Source organism: Gracilinanus agilis, chromosome 5 (genome assembly GCF_016433145.1).
Source record: "Gracilinanus agilis isolate LMUSP501 chromosome 5, AgileGrace, whole genome shotgun sequence".
NCBI lineage: Eukaryota > Metazoa > Chordata > Mammalia > Didelphimorphia > Didelphidae > Gracilinanus > Gracilinanus agilis.
In genome coordinates, this window is record NC_058134.1 from 88,215,634 (window position 1) to 88,237,404 (window position 21,771).

Genomic DNA, 21,771 nt, shown 5'->3' on the forward strand with positions numbered 1-21,771 from the left:
AGAGAGAGAGAGAGAGAGAGAGAGAGAGAGAGACAGAGAGAGAGACAGAGACAGAGACAGAGAGAGAGAGAGACAGAGAGACAGAGAGACAGAGAGAGACAGAGAGAGACAGAGAGACAGAGAGACAGAGAGAGACAGAGAGACAGAGAGACAGAGAGAGACAGAGAGAGACAGAGAGAGACAGAGATAGAGTGATCTAAATAGGTAGTGTGGTATAGTGGATAAAAAACCAAGACTGCAAGACATGACATTTTTTTGGTTCAATCTCTGACTCATATGGTCTGGGCAATCACTCCCTTCTAGATGTTTGAGGAAGTTCTCTAAGACTTTAAGCTGCAAAGAAGGTGCTGGCTTACATAGGTAGAAGGAAGTCCCTCACCTAGCACCAAGGAATCCAAAAGTTTAATCCCTATCTCTGCAGAGAGAAATGCAGATGGAGTTTGCCTAATCAGCAATCAGAGAGCCTCAGCAGTCATCTTGTAGAAAGGCATGGTGGTTGAAATCATCAGTAAACATTATTAAGTCCCTATTATGTACCAAGTACACTGTTAAGAACTAGGGATAAGAAAAAAGAAAGACAAAAAAGTCTTGCTCTCAAAGAGCTCACAGCCAAATAGGGAAGAAAACATGGAACCCAATTCCATACAAAGGAGAGACATATAGTATAAATTGGAGGTAAATTCAGAGGGAAGGCACTTATCTTGCCATAGATCCAGAAAGGCTTCTTGTAGAAGATGGGATTTAAGATGGGACCTGAAAGGAACTAGGTAAGCCAGCAGAGTAAGGAGGGAGAGCATTCCAGACATATGGGAGAACTCATGAAAATTCAGAGTCAGAATATTGAAGTGTTATGCTAAAGAAGTGGTAAGGAAGCCACTGGATTAAAGAGTATGTGGAGGAGGGTAAGGGATAAGAAGACTGGAAAGGAAGGAAGGGGTCAGGTTAGGAAGGGCTTTAAAAGCCAAACAAAGGATTTTGTGCTTGATCCTGGTTGTAATAGGGAGTTAATTAAATGATGGTCGAGGGGATATGAACATGGCCAGACTTGTACTTTAAGAAGATCAATTTAACAGCGTAGCCTAGAGTGGGGAAGACACTAGGGCAGGGGGAACAACCGGGTGGTTATTGCACTAGCTTAAAAAGTTAAAAATGCACATTTGTTGTACCAGCTGCCTTTTTCATTTCTGGGCCTGGGGTCTGGTTGTTCTTGGGAATAACGAGAGAGCTTTTTTTTTTTTAATCTTCTATTTTTATGTGCCTTATATGCCTAGGCTCAATTGTAAAAGTTTATCAACGATTATCTTTAAAAGTAACCTGCTTCTCAGGAAAATGTTATCTTTTGTTAATGGGAACTCCATTTTTAAAAAAATGATTGCTTTATGAATTGCTATTTTTAAAAAAAATTATCTTGCTATTCAGGATTTATTTCATTGTATCACCTTCACCATATCCCAATTAAATGTCCTTATTGAGAGTCTTAGATTGCCTTTGCTCTAACCCAGATTGTTTCATGTCTGCTTCAGCCCTTTATGCGGTATATATAATTACCTATATGTAAAAATAATGTTCATTCATTTGAAGGGAAAACTTTCTATAAGACAATGAAAAGGCCCTAAAGGTGGAGATGGCAGACTATAACAGAAGCTCATTTGTATCATTCTCAAAGATATAATTTCATTACCCAAGATTAACGTAGGTGTATTACACTGTGAGGTGAAAGTAATTGCTATTTTCTTGCTTTCCCTTTTTCTATTCATCACAATTCCATTGCATTCTTCATTCACAGAGTTTTCAATACAATTCCTTTTTTTCTGGGTTTTCATTTCCAAAATGACAGGAGCTTTGTCCAGTGGAATATTTCTTCAGAATCATAAGTGAAGGTCAATTGCTTTGTGACACAACTTCCTTTGCACTGAAGTGGGGGCAGGTGGGCTTTCCATATTAGTGTTAGGATTACAGAGTTTTCATTTATATCCGCTAATTGTTTCCAAAGCTCATTTCTCTTGGAATGATTATCGAGTGTAATTCATTCCCTGAAAGTCTTCCTCATTTTAAATCAGGAGCCAATTTGGATGAGTCCTTTATTGGCTCTAAATTATTCTAGTGCATTTCTTATAGGGGAATGGCTAAGAGGATAAAAGAGTGAGGAACATAATGAAATGAATAAATACATTCCGTTTTCCCTTCTAGTTGGACTTATTATGAAAGACTAATGCCACAGTCAATAACTTTGTTGCTGTTCATGAAAGCTGGTCCATTGATGAATAAGGATATCAGCAGTAAATTTATTGAATTTTTCAACAGGGGAAAATAACCTAAAGGTTAGCTGTATCTAGAGCACTGAATACTCACCAAGCTGACAACTATGCTTCTCAATTTTTCCCAACAGCTGACAACAAAGACAAGCTTGAAAAAGCCTCAGGACTGAAAATTCTCCGAACTGGAATTGGGTCGGTAAGTGATAATAAGGAAAGAGTATTATTCAAAATGTCAATGAAAATGCTTGCCAAGTTTTCCCGTGAAAATGCAGTGTTCACAGGCTCAAGTGATGTAATCACATTGACCATGGAGTGATCATTAAGGATATTTTTATACTGATCATCATGATGGTCAAAGTTCCCGACAGACAGACCGTGAATAATGATTGCAACACATAAACATAGTTGGTGTGTGATAATGGTTTTGAAAATTTGCTAGATTGCCATTATCTTGTCTCAATAAGGAAAAACACTTCTTGGTAAAGAAGGCCAGTGCCTTTATGATACCCTTTTCCCTTGAGTTGTTTCGTGGTCATCAAGCTCCTGAAGGTAAGCCAAATAGTCGCAAATCTTGAAATTTAGATTACTATATCTATATTGCTTAAATAAATAAATAATCTTAGCTCAAAATTAAATGGCACTAAAAGTGGTCCATTTGGTGAACAAAGTGCTCAGAGAGGGTGCTTTCAGAAATATCTGAAAATGCAGGAAATCTATGCAAAAGCATGGCCACACCCATTTTGCTATCACAGAAAAAACAAAAACAACAAGGACAACAAAACTTAATGGAGTCCTCCATCAGAAATTCAAGCAAGTTCAGGTCCTTCTGTGCCTTGTCATTCTAACTTCAAGACTAGTATATTCTCTCAGAAATAGTTTCCGTGACCATTGGCATGTGAATGGAGGCTAACACCTATGTTCAGGGAGGCATCTGAAATTTTAGATTTCAAGACATTCACAATGGAAGATAAAATTAAGTAACAGATTTTTCATGGCTTTGATGTTTCTTGTTCTCAGGCTGATCTTTCTTTCCATAGTCAGTTTTGTTTCATGAATCTGTCATTTACCAGTCGCATCTTAGACTCCAGAAATAAGATCTGGTCTAATTGGTTGCTCTTTCTCTCCCACCCCCCAAGTAAAAAGGTTTTTATGATTACAAAGTTGTTCGCTCTTCAGAACAGCTTTATAGAAAGAGTTCATTGTACCTTGAAAACATCCATTTTGCAGCTAAACGATGGACAGAGAGCAGTAAAGGAGTAAAACAAATGACTGATAGAAACTTTTCAAAAAACGCTTGAAGGGGTCTGACAGATACTATTGTTCTTGGTGTTTTCTCAGTGCCTTTCCAACTCAGACTAGATTAATGAAGCATTTGACAGCTGACAACATCCTGCTTTTTTTATTTTTTGCAATGTGCTATATCTTCAACAACCAATAAATAGCAAGGAATAAGCCAAGAGGCAGTAGGGAACCAAATAACTGTCTGGATTACACAGAAGGCACAGTGACCAAAGGGGAAAGGACCGAAGGAGCTTGGAGGATTAGGGAGAATGATGTAAATGTTTTGATTCAACTGTCTCTTTCTTTGGTTTAAGGGAACTCGAGAAATCCTTTTCACCTTTCCTTGGGTTCTCCCCCTTAACCTTATCAAATGTGATTTTTATATATTTTTGTGCATAGTCATTCCTACTGGAAGAATAATGGAGAGCTGTAACTAAGCCAATTCTCCAGTGATTGGGGATCAAACATAGATGGGACCAGGTGAAAGCCATTCCTAGTAATCCAATCATGCAGCCCTTTCTCAGGTCATCCTTTGCCTTACTGTATTTAGGCCAAATCAGAAACTGGGCTATAATGAAATGGGAAGACTCTTTTGTGAAAGCAGTACTCCTTTGAATAGGAAAAGGAGTTGTTGTGTAGAGTACTGAAGCTGTGAAGTAAATGTCAAATGGCAATTTTCTCAATTAGAAAAAGCAAATTGAGCTTTCTTCTGTTGTTTTCAGTCATGTCCAACCTTTTGTGACCCCCATTTGGAGCTTTCTTGGCAATGATGCTAGAGTGGTTTGCCATTTCCTTCTCCAGCTCATTTTACAGATGAGGAAACTGAGGCAAAAGGGTTAAGTGACCTGCCCAGAATTGTACAGCCAGTAATTCTCTGAGGCCAAATTTCAACTTGGGAAGATGAGCCCTGCACTCCAACACTGAACCACTTTGTTGTCCCAACCTTAAGCTTATTGGATTTTAAAACTAGTTCTCACAATATAGTATTAAACTCAGGACAGAGAGTTAGTATATTTGAGTTGGGATTTTTATACCTAAATGCTTAGCTAGCTGTGTATAACTCACTTAGCCCAACTGGAAATTAGACATACTTTACTCATGTTTCTTGCCAGGCTTTAATTTCTTATACTTCTATGGACCAAATAAATGTATCTCCTACTTCAAGAATGCTACATGTTTTAGAAAGCACTTTCACAACTTTTTTAAAAATTGGATTGATTTTTAAAAATTTGAGGTATCATTATTTCCATTTTACTACTACTATTAATGCTATACTATAGTTATTTAAGGCTTACAAAACATTCTTATCTCATTTAATGACCATGTTAACCCTAGGAGGCAATATTATCATCCCCATCTTACAGATGAGAAAGGTAAAGTTGTTTTACCCAGGGTCACATAGCTAGTAAGTAGGGGGCAGCTGATAACTGAACTCAGGTCTTTCTGATTCCACATCCTACCATTTTCAACAAAGAAGCTTATAAAAAAGAGATTTACCAAAGGTCACAGCTAATTACTGACAAGAAAGTACTAGAACTCAGATTTCAAAATTCCTAGTATAAAATAATGAACTGCAGCCAGTCTCTATCCTCTTATTAATACCTTGCTGGTCTCACAGTTTCATTCATGGCAAAGTTATTTTTCAGAAGCCATAGATCACTTCTAGTATCATGGAAACAACTCTGAAAAGTAGTCTGACTTACTGGCGAGAAGACTTCTCTAAATTTGACATAATGTCATGTAGTATGGTTACACGAGTCTCAGACTGCATTTGTTTTCAGTGATTACCTCTTTTCGTTGGTGTGATAGAGATGAAAATAAATGTTCTTTCTCAGAACACTGGAATCTTTATGCCATGGCATCTACATCTTCACCCTATGGATCCCTCTCACACAATTAAAATTTTAGAACAAGAAATAAATACCTGGTCATGTCTATTATTTCATTTTGCTGTTCCACAGAAAACTTGACCAGTGTCCACAGACACTACCTACCTAGAAACTAGATATATTTAGTTGACCATCTCTAAAAGTGGCAGTACTGAAAATCTTCAACCCTTCAGGACTTGAGGGTAATTAGTGGGAAAGGGAATGGAAAGGTCTCTATCATTCCATTTAAAGAGCATCTCTACATATAGTACCTCCACTTATGAGAGAGCCACACACCCCATGACACACATAGCTGGGAACTAAGGCAATAATAACACAAAATGTATTCCCTGCAAACAATGTTTCCATGGGGTGTATTTCATGTTGCAGTTCCCAAAGCACCCGACCGAGCATGCTCACAGTGCATTGAGTTGATTCCATCTCTAGTCCTTGGCTTTATTATGTTGGCTGAGCCATTCTTGGGGGGCATCTGGAGTGATGATAAGAGAGGGAAAGAAATGTCAAGAATGCTAGTTCTATTCACTTATTAAATTTTTTTCCACGAACTGACAATCTATCCTCTTTTCCATTCTTCATGACTCAACTTCTATCTTCCTCCTGGGGCTCTCAGATTTCTTAGCAGAGTCCAGATGTTTTCTTGGTTGATCACATATTTGGAGCCTAGCTCTCAAGATCTCCTGTCCTTTTCCAGATGGCATTTTTCCTTGTCAAAAGGCAGCTTTTCTATTATCTTTGAAATTCAGTTACAGAATTCTCAAAAGGGATCTCAAACCTGAACACTCTATGCTTTCCATGAAGTTTTCTCTTCATATAAGTTTCAAATGAAAACTTTATATTCTTCATGAAGCATTCAAAAAAAGTGTGTGTGTGTGTATGTGTGTATGTGTGTGTGTGCATGTGTGCATGTTTTGGGAATAGGGAAGAAATATGGGTAGAAAACCAACAAGTAGGGAATTTTAGAAAAGTGAATAATCTTTTTTCCCCACAAAATCTTATTTGACTCATTTCTGCAACCTTAGTTCTGATTTTTCTTAATTATGACTAAAGAAATTATTCTATTTGATACAAATATCACTAATAAATTCCAACTGTCGAATGTAAAGCAGAATTTCATTACTGGAGACATAACAGCCTTAATGGAATCTTTCCTGTGTGCTTATGATTCACACATCTGATGACAGATATCTGAATTAAAACATTTTTTAAGCCAAGTGGAAATATCGCAAAACAAATTTAAGAGAAATGAATAGATTAGAACACATATACACATTCCAAATACTGTAGATTAGTGATGTTTTGACATGTTTCAAATGCTATGGTTTCTGATATTTTGAAAGGTTTCATAATTTTATTCAAATTATATAAATCCATGTTTCTACCAAAAGAAACTTGAAAGTCAATATGAAGTATCTTTTTAAATCTTGGAAGAAAAATAAATGAGGTGGTTATTATTGGAGTCAGTATCTAATGTCATAACTGTTATCTAAAGTTAAATATCATTTTCTAATTGTATTTGAGAGAGGGACTATTATTTAATCAGTATGGAAAACTCCCAAATGAAGAAATTCCTTCTAACTATCAATTCAGGTGAATACTTCCTTCTGCAACTGATAGAGACAACTTAAAGAATTGCGTAGAGCCCTGAGTCATTAAGTAAATTGCCAGGTCATAAAGCCAATCTTTGACTGAGGCAGCCTTTGAACCTGGATCTTTTTGGCATTGGGGCTGCCCATCATTACACAACCTTTCTTCTAAATCAGGGGTCAGCAACAAATGGCTCTCAAGCCATATCTGGCTCTTTTGAGGGCCAGATATGGCTCTTTCTGCAGGAACCATAAAGTCAATTTTTTTTTCCAGGCGCTGTTACGGGAGCTCACACTGTTACAGGAGCGCGCACTGTGAGCACTGTACAGCTCTCACGAAATTACATTTTAAAAAATGTGGCGTTTATGGCTCTCACGGCCAAAAAGGTTGCCGACCCCTGTTCTAAATGGGTTATGGTAATAAAGTAATAGAATAACTCTCTATTGATCCTCTAAAACCCTTTAGAGACCTACATGTGCCAAACTCAATCCTCCAAAGATAGCAAGGATTCTAGAAACCCTATGATTAACAGTCAAAGAAACTGAGAGGTATGTGTGTGGAAAAGAAAATGTGAAAATCATCATCAAATGTCAGGAAGTCTGTCACAAAGTACCCAATTCTAAAAGACTGTACCAGAACCAATGGGTGAAAGTTAGAAAGAGGAAGATTTTGACTAAAACATTTTTTAATTAATGAATAAAATTCTCCAGCAATGGAATAGTCGGCCTTGCGAGGTAATGAGTCCTCCATTACTGCAGATATTAAAAAAAGAGTCTAAATTATCATTTGTCAAAGACCTTTTGGAAGGAATTGTCTATAAGTTTTCTTCTAACTCTACAATTGTCTGGGTTACTCAATAATGTATATAAATTCAAAGGAAGAGTCGACAGGTCTTTCAATGAAAATTTAGTTCACAAAATGGAATTGTACAGTGAATGGATTTAAAAAACTAGCTTAATTTTATGCATAAAAATTCTATTCAAGTGTTCTCTTCTGTTGTAAAGAATGATGACAGTTTAAACAGTAGTTTCTATCAGAAGTCAGTTATTAAGGAAAAAAGGAGCCTCACTTACCTAGGCGACTTTAGTGGAGGCACACAGAGGCCCCTCCCCAGTTTTCCTTCCAGCTAGGAAAAATACTGTCCTTCTGTGGAATTGGGGGAGAACGAATTCCCTGATATAGGAGAATCACAATGATAAGACACTGGGGATGGTAAATCTGTCCTGAACAAAGAATCAGAGTGAATTGGTACCATTCAGTACAAGCTGGCAGAGGACTATGAGATGTGAAACAAGGAAAAGGGAAGGGGCACACTTTTCCATGTTTACATATACATATCATTTATATCATTTCTCCTGAGAAAATTGTATACTGCCCCACCATATGTTGACGCGCTGTGTATGAGCCCTCGTCTCCCCACTATGATTATAATGCTGACCATTCTTCACTTAATGTTAGTTGGATCTGGGAAAATATGACTTTAGAGGTAATAATGTGAGTGCCTCAGGAATAATGTTATAAATGGGCGATCAGCAATTTGCTTGTGACTTTACAACTGGGTTTGATTTAAAAAATGGCTTAATGATGCGACTGCAAAATTACATGAATCAGGGCAACTTCTGTGGGATATGACTATTATATGTAGATCACATAAAAAGTCAACAATTACAGAAAGCATTTATTATGTATTCATATGAGCCCAGAGCTATGATAAGGGTTAGAAATAAGAATACCAAAGAAAAACTATTCCTCTCCTCAAGGAGCTTATATTTTAATGGGAGAAGACAACACAGGAAGAGGTGGGTTCAAGATGCAGACTTGTAAAAAAAAACATTGTAGAGAAAGAATAGGAAATCCAGCCTGTAGAGGACCAAAGGCATGGATATCCAGCACCTGCTCCTCAAAATCGAGGTTCTGGATGGACCACCAATCAGAGGGAGAGACTACTGAGATGGAAGTTACTTCCAGCTTGATAAATCCAGAAGCAGAGAGAGGTTCAGGAAGACAGCAGTTTCTAGGTCATTATGGAGAAAGTCCAGGAGAGTAAGGAAGGCAGCCTTAAGTTTATCTCTCTGAGGAGATGCGTACCTTACTTCTCATCATGAGGAGATGACATTCTAAGGGCAGAAATAGCACATGGAAGGAAGTAATGGCACAGGAGTGCTTTGGTCCAGACAGTTACTAGGATGGTGAGGAAGCTATTGTTGAATCTTCCAGGAACAATGGCAGAACTAATTCAGTTTTATTCCCTACCTCTGAAATCAATGAGCAAGGAAAATAAAAGGAAGATATTTCAAATTAAAATCAAAGAAAATATGTAGAAATGCGTTTCTTGATTTGATCAAAGGTTCCTGAAGGTTCTATTTTTCTGAGGCAGGAAAACATTTTCTATCTCTTCTTATATAAAAAGACCTCAGGGAAAATATATACTATAAGACAGAGAGGGCAGGAGGGAGCAGGAGAGGGAAGAGGAGGAAAGCATGGAGAAAAGAAAGGAGGGGAAGATAGAGGAGAGGAAAGTACCTCTTTCTTACATTAGAAATTTTTTTTGTTAACTCAAAGAGAGAGTCTTTGGAAAGAATACATGAAATCCCATCTGCCAAAAATTTTTTTAATCTTAAAGTTCTATGTAAATTCTGGATATAATTGGGATTTATTAATAAATAAACTCCTTGTGGATGGGAATAATGTATGTAGCTGTGTGGGTCCCTACAGTAAAAAGCACACTAGAAAACATCTTATAAGACGGATCAGTCTTCACCTAGAAGAAAAGCTGATGGGACATTGACAGTGAGTTAGCCTTCATCAGCCCAGAGAGCCAAGGAAAAATTACAAGAGGATTTTGTCACCAAGATCCATGATGATTTGTAAAGGAATATGCTCATTAGTATTTATGCATGAGATTTGTTCACTATAAAAGGTTAATATAAATGTTAAGACTAATGAGAAATGACTAATATATTAATGTATCTTGTGTTCTAATGACTCTCAGATAACTTCTTTAAAAATGTTTATTTGAACTTGTATAAGTTTAACTATTTTATTAAAGGCATTCTATTTTTAAATAAGTAAAAAATTATTGTTTATAAATCTATAGGGACTTGAGCAAACAGTAACCATTTCAACCTCTAGGAAGGTTTATGTTTTGGAGTTCAAACCACATAACAAAGACAACTCATTGCCATTTGGTTATAGCTTTCATAGTTTGGAGAGGCAGCTCTGTGAGGTAGAAATAGACTTTTTGGTAGCTAAATTGCTCAAACTGAAGTCATGATGTAACAATGTCATGCTAAAGAGTATCTCATCTACTTAGGCTAAATTCCAGAATGAGATGAAACCTCCAGAGTTAGTCCAGTTCAGTCACAAATTTTCATTCAAGTTTCATCTTATATTTTAATATCCTAAGGAAGCAAAAAACTTCATCATTAATCTAATTATTTATGTATTTATGTATTTGTTTATTTGTTTGTTTGTTTATTTTTAGGATATTTTTTTCCATGGTTCATGTTCTTACTCTCCCCTCCTCCCACCACAACCCCCCATTGCCAATGTGCATTTCCACTAGTTTTTACATGCTTCATCAATCAAGACCGATTTCCATATTATTGATAGTTATATTGGAGTGGTCATTTAAAGTCTATATCCCAAATCATGTCTGCGTTAACCCATTTGTTCAAGCAATTGTTTTTCTTCTGCATTTCCACTCCTGTAGTTCTTCCTCTGAATGTGAGTAGCGTTCTTTACCATAAATCCCTCATAATTGTCCCAGATCATTGCATTGCTGCTAGTACAGAAGTCCATTACATTCGATTTTACCACAGTGTATTAGTCTCTGTGTACAATGTTCTCCTGGTTCTGCTGCTTTCACTCTGCATCCATTCCTAGAGGTCGTTTCAGTTCACATGGAATTCCTCCAGTTCATTATTCCTTTGAGCACAATAGTATTCCATCACCAACAGATACCACAATTTGTTCAGCCATTCCCCAATCAAAGGGCATACCCTTGTTTTCCAGTTTTTTTGCCACCACAAAGAGCACAGCTATAAATATTTTTGTACAAGTCTTTTCCCCTATGATCTCTTTGGGGTACAAACCCAACAATAGTATGGCTGGATCAAAGGGCAGGCAATCTTTTAGTGCTCTTTGGGCATAGTTCCAAATTGCCATCCAGAATGGTTGGATCAGTTCACAACTCCACGAGTAATGCATTAATGTCCTAATTTTGCCACATCCTCCCAACATTCATTACTCTCCCCTGCTGTCATTTTAGCCAATCTGCTAGGTGTGGGGTGGTACCTCAGAGTTGTTTTGATTTGCATTTCTCTAATTATTAGAGATTTAGAACACTTTCTCATGTGCTTATTGATAGTTTTGATTTCTTTATCTGAAAATTGCCTATTCATGTCCCTTGCCCATTTATCAATTGGGGAATGACTTGATTTTTTGAACAATTGATTTAACTCCTTGTATATTTAGCAATTAAACCTTTGTCATAAATCTAATGTACTGGATATATATATATATATACATATGCATATATATATATATACATAAAGTACTAGTCATTATTCTAGGTACCAGCAATACAAAGACAATTTTTTAAAGAAATACTTGCATAGTTACATAAAAATTCAAAGAAAAGAGAGATCAGTGAATAATAGAATAATCAAACAAGGCTTCCTGGAAAAGGTAGGGCTGGAGATGAACCCTATGTGATTGGCAAAATGGAAATTGACAAAGAAGGTGTTTAGAGAAAGAAGAACAATATGAAACAAGATATTGAGAAAAAGAAAAGATCATGGCATATTCATGTGACATAAGGAAAGAGCAGTAAGTTTAGTTTGGTTACATTAGATAGAGTTAGATCATAGTAGATATTAAAGACTAAATGGGGGAAAACTTCACTTGAAATAGAAAACAGGGGGATGTTATATAATGAAAGTAATGTTAATGGAACATTCATTCAACAGCAAAGGCCATTTAAAATCCCTTTGTTGTCTCTCCTGAGAGGCTATAAGCTCCATGGGAGTAGAGATTATTTCATTTTTGCCTTACTATTCCCAGAATCTAATATCAAGCCTGTCACATGGGTGATATTTAGTAAATATTTGTATATTGATTGATTAATGAGTTGATGGAGATGATTTTGTAGTTTACTTCTTGGATGTCACATGCATCTCCACACTCCATCATTTTCAATGTATTTTAATATAAATATAGATATATGTAATGTATATGTCAGTTATGGAGATATGGTTTAATGTCTGATTCTCAAATTTACTTGGTATCTCCTATTACATTTCTCAAAAGACCTGGAGAAAAGCAACTTTTGCTTGTATCTTAGTAAAGTAAAATATGATCTATGTCTGTGTTTTCCCTTGAGGAAAGTAGGTTGAGATGATTTTTAGTCATTTGTTATATTCCTTTAAAAATCACTGAGACTAGATTTGGTAGGAATGGGGAAGCTGGAATGGAAACAAACAATTTGCAAGAAGAATCTGTGAAAACTTGATAAATTGAATATAAATGATTTATAAAAGAGAGAATCATCTCATCATTCATCATAAGATTTCAAATCAAGGAGAATAGCAATACCATTGACAAAAATTACTAATTTTTGTCAATGAAGGAGATAAACTCTTTGACAGAGTTGAAATTCACCTCTTTGGAAGATCTTCCTCCAATTTCTCTTACTGATTTGTTAGAGGAAATAATGTCTTACTTCAGATTTAAACAACCTGAATTCAAATTAGTGACAAGATCACTTAGAAGAAATGTCCACTAGACAAATGCAGACTTAAAGAGAAGTAGATGTGAGAGTCATCAGCCTAGATATACTCTTTCAGCCCTTATTTCTGGGAATTTCTTCTCTATTTATCCAGGATTATTCTTAAGAGAAGCTAGAAGCTTCCAGAGTTTTCAAGGAAATGAAACCAAGCCTCTTATTAGGGACAAATAAAAGTGGCATCAGCAAAATCAGCACAATAAAATCCCATAATGGTCCATTTCCATAAAACTTTTCTCAAGCCTACATAATATGGCAGTCTACCTTGGAGATCCAAACTCTGCATCACTGATATTTTTTATTAAATTAACTTTTAATTATGAATGGCATCCTTAGGGGCAGCTGGGTGGCTAAGTGGATTGAGAGCCAGGCCCAGAGATAGGAGGTCCTGGGTTCAAATTTGACCTCAGACACTTCCTAGCTATATGACTCTGGGTAAGTCACTTCACCCCCATTGCCTAGCCCTTACCACTCTTCTGCCTTGGAATCAGTACACAGAATTGATTCTAAGATAGAAGGTAAGGGTTTTTTTTAGATAAATAAATAAACAAACAAATATAAATGAATGAATGGCATCCTTTGACTGAGATCATCTCATTTTCCTTCCAAATGGAAGCAAACTATCAGTCCCAAGAAAAGCCAATTTATTTTCAAATATGTCTTATTTGTATCTGAAATGGAAAAACCTAATGCAAGTATTAGAAATCTTCTAAGTATTTTCTTTTTCTTACAGCCATACAACTTATAGGTAATGCTTTACATCCTGCATAACACCCTTTGGGATATTTGGTGATGAAAAGTTAAAAGGTTTTCTTGAATGGTCCACTTGGTCTCAACTCTCTATAGCTCTGTGCTTTGACTCCTGAATGAAAAAGCCACATTTAACTTTACATTGCAACAACCCCTCAACCCCAATCCAGATCAACTGATCCTCTTCCATTCTATATTTTCCTATTTTCTTATTTTTAGTAAGAAAAAAATTAACCCCGAATATAATGAACAACACTTAAAATACCCAGGTGAATATGGCTTTATTACAACACAGCATCTTTTGAAATGCTGCACAAAATGCACAGAGTCCAATGTCACATTGGTTCATGAATGTCTTTACAATAGTCTTCTGTGATTTAAAGGCAGCAGAAGTGCCATGTGATGTGGCAGTTACTATGGCGACAAATTCAATTTTTATTCAGTATCAGAGTAAATAGTCACGTAAAATGAAATAAGTAATGTCTGCCTTGTGGCTACAACAGCTCATGCATCTCCACCCCACCCCCCATTTTCAACTGCCTTTTTTATATAAATATATGTAATGTATATGTCAGTTATGGGGACATGGCTTATTGTCTGGTTCTGGAATTTATTTGGTATCTCATATTACATTACCCAAAAGAAATGGAGAAAAACAACTTTGGCTTGTTTCTTAGAAAAGTACAAGATGATCCATTCTTTTGCTTTCTCTTATGGAAAATAGGTTGGGGCAATTTTTAAGTCATTTATTGTATTCCTTTAAAAACTGTGTACAAAGTTCTTATTAGAATCTTATAGATTTTGTTCTGTCTAAAAGATAGAGTGAACAGCATCAACAGGTTACAGGGCTCTCCTCACACTAGGCCTTCACATAAAAGCTTTGTAAACACTCATAAAGTTTAACAGGGGAATTTTCTATAAAGTATGGATTGATCTAGTTGCACTTTGAAGTCCTTTCTGCATCTGAAATTCTTTGAATGATTATGTCCTAAATTAAAAATTCTAAGAATGTAGGATTTTTTCCCAACTGAGGAGCCTGAAGGAAGAAAAACCTATACTATTTTACTTACTCATTGATCTTTGATGAGCTTAATTGTCAAATTTGTAGGGATAAAATTTTGACATGACCATGGTCATGAGAACAAATTGATCATTCTTGCTTAAAGAATTTCCCCTTCCTATTTGGACATGCTTCCTTTGATATCAGAGGTAGTCCTATGTCTTTCTGTGTTCCTATGACTTTCTCAGCTTGGGTTATGGAAGAAAACCTATAGTTTACCTCTTAGCTACCATAATTGCACTGGGCCCATTACATTAAGGAATCCTTTTGGGAATAATAATATTAATTATCAATTTTCTGTAGCCTTCTAACATTTATAAAACCCTCTGAAAAACCCACAATCCTTGAGGTAGACAATACAAGTATCATCATCCCCATTTTATTAATCTGGAAACTGAGGCTCAGAAAAGTAAAATTACTTGTCTCTGTTCACATAAATAAGTGTCAGAGCTGGGATCAGAGCCCTTACCTCCTGACCTCAACACTAAGACACATCCTTCTTCTCCTAATTCTTTCTTTTTTGGAGGGTCATCCACCTGTAATAGCAATAAGGCTAACAACACTGAAAGGCTTTCTCTCAAAGCTTCCCCAACCAGCAGAACAGAACATCCTAATAGACCCAGGAAAGAGATATAGTCAATTTTGAGTTTTAGTTGTTTTTAATTTCATTGATGAATGTGGAAGAGGTACTGTATCTCATAGGTGAACAGAATGCTGGTAACAAGGTTCATCTTCCCCTGATGCTTTCAGGAATTTTGCTGTTAGCACTTACATTTCCTACCCTGATAATATTAAAAGTTTTGAGAAATAATAGGTAGTTCCTTCCACAAATTCTTTCATTCAACAAATATTTATTAAATATCTATTTTCCCAGAGTAATTTATTTTCTTTAAATAAGAAGTACTTTTTTGAGATATAGTCCTAGCCTTGTATAGTTTATAGTCTAATAGGGACATAAGATATGTAAGGGTTAAAATAGAGGTTCTGACAAAATAAGAGAACAGCTTATAATAATTTAATTTTTAATGATAATATAGTAGAGTTGTAAATTAATATCATCCCTTTAAGCCAGAGAAAAGAAAACTTCTAGAAGCATTAATTAACAATTTAGAGATAGTAAAAGACTATAGTAAAGGAGGGAAAGATAGAAAAGAAGAAAGGGAGATTACTAATCATATATTCTATAAATATTCCTAAAATTCCTAATAACTACCTAAAATTCCTAATACTAACTCTGTCTTCTGAGGACAATTTCTTCTGCCTGGCACAACCCAGGCCTAATCTAACCTACTCTATCTATAAATTATTTATTAACCACCTAACTCCCTAAAATAATAGAGAGCCACCACTCTCCTTCAATCACTTTTCTATAGAAGCCCAAATTGTCAGTAGCCAACTGACAGCAGATCCTTGCCTATGAGATAGACCTCTTGCTCTCTAGAGATCCCAGAAGCAAAAAGCCCTTTTAAAGGCTAATGCCAAAAGCCCTCTCAGTAAGCTCAGACCCACCTTTATATTCCAGCAACTAAACGTCAACCCATACTACCAGCAACCAACTCCCAATGACCAGTTCATACCTAATGGCTAACTTCCCCACAACTACCAGCCCTAGCTGTCAGCAACTGACTCGCCAACTGTCAGCAACTGACTCTCCTGTCAGCAACTCACAACCTGCAACTGATGCTTGCTCAGCAGGGGGCTCCCTGGTTCCTACTTCCTGTCACTGTGGGCTAGTTAATCCCTACACATCTCTATGGTAAGAGGACCTCCAGATCCCCCATTAAATTAATTAAAGAATTCCTTTTTATAGATACCAATGCAGATGTAAATAATTTCCCATTAATATTTTATTGTATTTTCCCCAATTACATGTAGAAACAATTTTTGAAATTTATTTTCTGATATTTTCAGATCCAAATTCTCTCCTTTACTCCCACTACTCTCTCTTCTCTAGACAGCAAGTCATCTGATATAGGTTATGTATATGCTATTTCCATATTTGTCATGTCATGAAAGACAACATATATAAGAAAAAATCCATTAAGGAAATAAAATGAAAAATGCTATATTTCTATCTGCATTCAGACTACATCAATTCTTTCTATGGTGGTATATAGTGTTTTTCATCTGGAGTCCCCTAGGATTCCCTTAGATCTTGGCAATGCTGATAATAGTTAAGTCATTCAGAGTTGATCATCATATAATATTGTTATATACAATGTTCTCCTACTTCTACTTACTTCATTTAGCATCAGTTCATATAAGACTTTCCAAGATTTACAGGTATAATAATTTACAACAGTGCATGAGAAGAACCCTAGAGAGGTTCAAATTAAAATGTGATATGATGACCAAGTGAGCAAAATTATTACTGATTGGATAGCAGGGAAGAAGTAGAATTTGGTTCAAAATTTTATATAGACAGTACAAAAGGGACTGAAGAATATTCCAGGAATCCAAAAAAGTAGGAACAGTGACATAGAGATGGAAAAATGCAGGGCACATTTAAATGACAGATAAACAAGTTAATTCTGATAGTAGCATTAAATACAAAAAGGATAACAATAGAAAAGTTTGGCCCAATGGAGTCAGAAGCATGGAAGTCTTGAATACCTTGAACTTTACTCAGAAGACAACAGGGAGTAACTAAAGATTTTTGAGTATAGAAGTAACATGACCTCCTTTATGCAAAAGGAATATTATTATGGTTATTGTATAAAGAGGGAGAAAGAGTTGAGGCAGGAACACTTGTAAGGAGACTTACATGGCCTCTGACCAGGGAAAAATAAACAAGAATGTGTAGAGGTGGTAACAATGAAAAAAGAAGAATAAATGAATATGATGATGTAGCCAAAGTAGATTGGATGGACTTTGATTATAAGCTAAAAACTATACTAAGTATGAAGACAAGTTTTAAATAGTTGGCACTTTCAAAGTGTTGCTACCCAAGGATTTGACTGTAGTTACCAATGAGTTCCCCAAAGTTGGAGGACTCAGGACTGATGGGATATTCTTTCTGTCTTTCTTCAAGCACTGCTTGGTCTCTAGAAGAGAGGTCTCTTTTCATGGATGAGTCATTGACCAGGTTGTAGGGGATTGTTCACCACTATAGAATAGTGGAGTTTGTTCAAGAGCAAGTCCAGACTCTTCCCATTGGTCTATTATTTCTCTATCCTGTTTCTTTTTTTTTTTCTTCTAACAAAGCCCACATACTGACACAATCCTGCCCTCCAGGCTAGCTCTCTCTGACATTACTTCCGACTTTGTGGAAGGTCCCTCAAGTTCACTTGTCACTATGAAAACCAAGAAAATAAGCTCAGGCTGGAGCATATTAAAAATATTAAAATCTTTAAGGTTTTTTTTCCTATTGGTCTAATCTCATACAGTAGCCTACCTACAACGAAAGTCAAAGCTAACTAAAGTTATGAGACATAACTTTAAAGAGATCCAAGAAAGACATATTAATATTTATATGATTTATAATAATAATTCTACATGTGTTCAAAAATACTTATATATATCAGCTTTTTTGTAGTAGTAAAAAAAACCTTGAAAATTAAAGTTGAGAAACAACTGATCAAATTATGGTATATAGATGTAACAGAATAACATTGGGCCTTAAATGTTAAAAGGGAATGTTTCAAAGAAATTTGGAAAGACATTCATGAGTCAAAGAAGTGAGCAGAAGCAGGATGGCAATTACAATAACAATATGAAGATAAACAACTCTGGGAAATTTAAGAACTCTAATCAATTCAATGACCAACCATCCTTCACTAGGATTGATGATGATCTATGCTTCCACCTCCTGACAAGTTAGGATTCAAATTGCAGAATAAGACATACATTTTTTGGCATGAAGGATGTGAGAATTTGTTTTTCTTGACTATGCATATCTGTTACAAGGGTTTTCTTTTTCTTTTAGATTGGCGAGGATAAGAAGATACATACGTGTTAATTGAAAAATAGAATGAAAATTTATTTTTTAAATGAGCTATTCTCAGCTCAAACTAAGCTATCCAGTTTCTCTTCATAGTCCCTGTGAAACTTCTCTAGAAAAGTAAACAGTGTCATCACATAACGATAATGCTATTTGAATCGCACTTTTGACTTTTTCAAAATGCTTTCACAGCCATTAGCTCATTTTTTTTTCCTCAGGACAACTCTGAGTTCAGAAAGGTAGGCATTAACTCCATCTGACAAATGAGGAAATGGATTCCCAGAGAGGTTTCAGTGACTTGGCTACCCTCACCCAGAGAGCTGATACCAGTGCCCATGTATCAGAAACAAAAGGTTCCAACTCCCAATTCTTTATATCTTTCACTAGACCAGATGTTCTTTACCTAACATTTTGGACTTTTTAAAAAATGCTTCTTGATATAACCATTTCAATATAATTAGTTTTGTTTGGAATCTTCTGTATTTTATTTTAGGCATTGAAGAACATTATTCTGAAAAGGGCTCCATAGGTGTCACCAGACTGCCAAAGAGTTACATAACACAAAACAAGTTTAAAAACTGCTGTAGTAAACCAACTTTCCTCTTATCCTCCCAAAAACTTGGTCATGTTTTCCTTTTCATTATCCTCTAGGCTGCTTTCAAACAAGACTACCCATTGGACCTTCAAACCATCTCATAGATCAAACCTTTTTATGGACTTTCATAGCTCTAATCATCTCTTGACCTTCCTCTTCAGTCTCTCCCACTTTCCTCTTCTCCCTAAGGAAATAAAAAGTTATTTTTCAGGGCTTCTATTAGGCTTCACTTTTACAAACTTCAGGAAACTCAGAAAAGTAAAAAAAAAATATAAACACTGGGAAATTAGATTCATAAAATCATAAAGTTTGGACTGGGAGAGACAAATCTAATCTAACCTTATTTTGAAGATGAAGAAGAAAGGCTAAGTGACCTACCCAAGATCTCTAAGTGACAGAGGCAGAATTGAAAACTAAAATCCAAGGTTTATCCTTTGGGGAGGCATCATGGTATTGTGGATAGAATGTTGGACTTAGATTTGAATCTTGCTTCAGATAATTTGTATTACTCTGCAAGTCAGTTCACACTCTCAGCTTCAATTTCCTTCTCTGTAAAATATGAATGATAATGACAGCATCAATCTCACATGGTTGTTGTGAGGATTAAATGAGGTAATGTGTAAACTTTCGAAGTGCTATATTATTCACTATTATTATTTTCTAGACAATGTACTGTGTTGATTCAACTAATCCTCTTATGAACTGGTCCTCTCATCACCTTGATTTTCTTCCTCTAAATGTTTTTCAGCTTGTTACAGTCTTTCCTAGTACACAAAATCCAAAGCTAAACACTGTACAATGGAATTAGTTAGTTTGTCCCCCCAAAATCTTAAAAGTCTCATTTTTTATCTTTACCAGAATATAAGTAGAATTTAATATGATTATAAATATTGCAAGAAATAGTAACTCGCATTTTAATATGTACAGATACATGTTTTTACATTTTTACATTATATTTTACATTAATTTTACAAATTAAATACACACTTAATATGTACAAAATATGTACAAATACAGAAAATAAAGCATTTTAATATATACAAAAATGCTTTTTTCACACCATTTCAGTGAGATAGGCTATATATGTATGTGGATAGATATGCTTCATTAATTAAATGAAGAAGTGAGATTCAGATAAATTAATTACTTTGCTTAGATCATGCAACTAATTAATGGCAGAACACAGGATATAAATTCAGATTTCCTGACTCTGAGTCCAGTAGTTTCATTAGCCACGCACTAACTTATTATGACCTTCCTATGTTGTCAAGAAGTCAATGTATTTTCTTCTCTGAGCTGGTACCCTGAGATCTCTCCTAATTTGCCACCACCATCAGTCATCCGTCTCTTCTACGTCTTAGCATAGGACAGGACCGTATTTCTACTAGTGAGCAGCTGTAGTTACATAAGCTCAGGTGAGATTCATTTACCTTTCAAAGGAAACTCAAGCCTGGACTCTAACAGGAAAATCATCTTGGGTCACTCTATGATATTTACATCTCATTCTCAGACTCTCCTCCTATGAAAGAGAATCATTTTAGGGGGAAATATAGAAAGGACATAAACAGAACCCAAACCAAGATTTAAAATAAAATATGTGCCAGTTGCATAGGAGTATTACTCTTATTCTGTGTACCATGTTTACCCAAACACTAAAATTAACGATGTCATAAACTGGACACTAAGCATAAGGAAATTAGCACCAAAAATGACCATTTGCCATATTTTTATGCCAATTTTTGATGATATTTGTTTCTTTGAATATTCTAAAAGTAATTTAGATCAAGATTATTCTAACAGTTTTCATATTTCCAGTTGAGGTTGATATCTGCTCTTCTACCTAGAGGTTGGAGAATTTGAAATATTCTCTTCTATCAAGTTAGTTGATGGATATTTCATCCTGAAATTATCCCGTTTTTGTCACCAAGTTACTTGACAACTCAACTCTCTCCATTTAATGTGTAATAAATTGAGAATGAATTATAAATTAAATTAATGAGCTACTTTTTTCATGTATATATGAAATGGGAAATAGCATTTCCCTAAATAATGCAAATAGGGAAACAGGCCTAGAATATATTTTAAGTCCTGAAATTCCTCCTGCCATGAAAATATCATGAGCCAAAAGTGGAAAACTCAGTCCTTCCAGCTTAGGGATGAAATTGTTAGTCAGTGAGAGATACCTAGGAACATGGATGAATAAATCCTGGCATTATCCATTTTAATGAAAAATCATCAATATCCAGAACCTGTAGGTAAAGATTTTGACTGGAAGCTGAATTGGGATGCCTTAAATACAGGTCTTTAGGCATTAAGTTATCACAATGTCTGTGCTTTTTGAGGCAGTATGATTCAGTATATTGGTCCTAGAATCAGAGATTCCAACACTGACTCTTTAATACCCACGTGACCCCGAGTAAGTCACTTCATCTCTGTTCCCCAGTTCCTTCATCTGTAAAATGAGGGGGTTTAGACTACATTAGAAAAATGTCAAATTTTTTTGGTCCTTTACTCCTTGGCTTTTAGTAAATCTTCCTAGACTCCCCCTCATCTATAAAATGAGTTGGAGTAGGAAATAGCAAACCACTCTGGTATCTTTGTCAAGAAAACCCCAAATGGGCTCATGAAG

General features: G+C 35.7%; 1 protein-coding gene across 1 annotated transcript in view; it reads left to right on the forward strand.

Moving 5' to 3' along the window:
* PTPRN2 (protein tyrosine phosphatase receptor type N2) overlaps nt 1–21,771 on the forward strand; it is a 1,449,868-nt gene that overhangs the window by 975,027 nt on the left and 453,070 nt on the right. Inside the window, exon 13 of the mRNA XM_044678956.1 lies at nt 2,390–2,454. Within this exon, the coding sequence (XP_044534891.1) occupies nt 2,390–2,454 (65 nt within the window). The remainder of the gene's footprint in view (nt 1–2,389; nt 2,455–21,771) is intronic.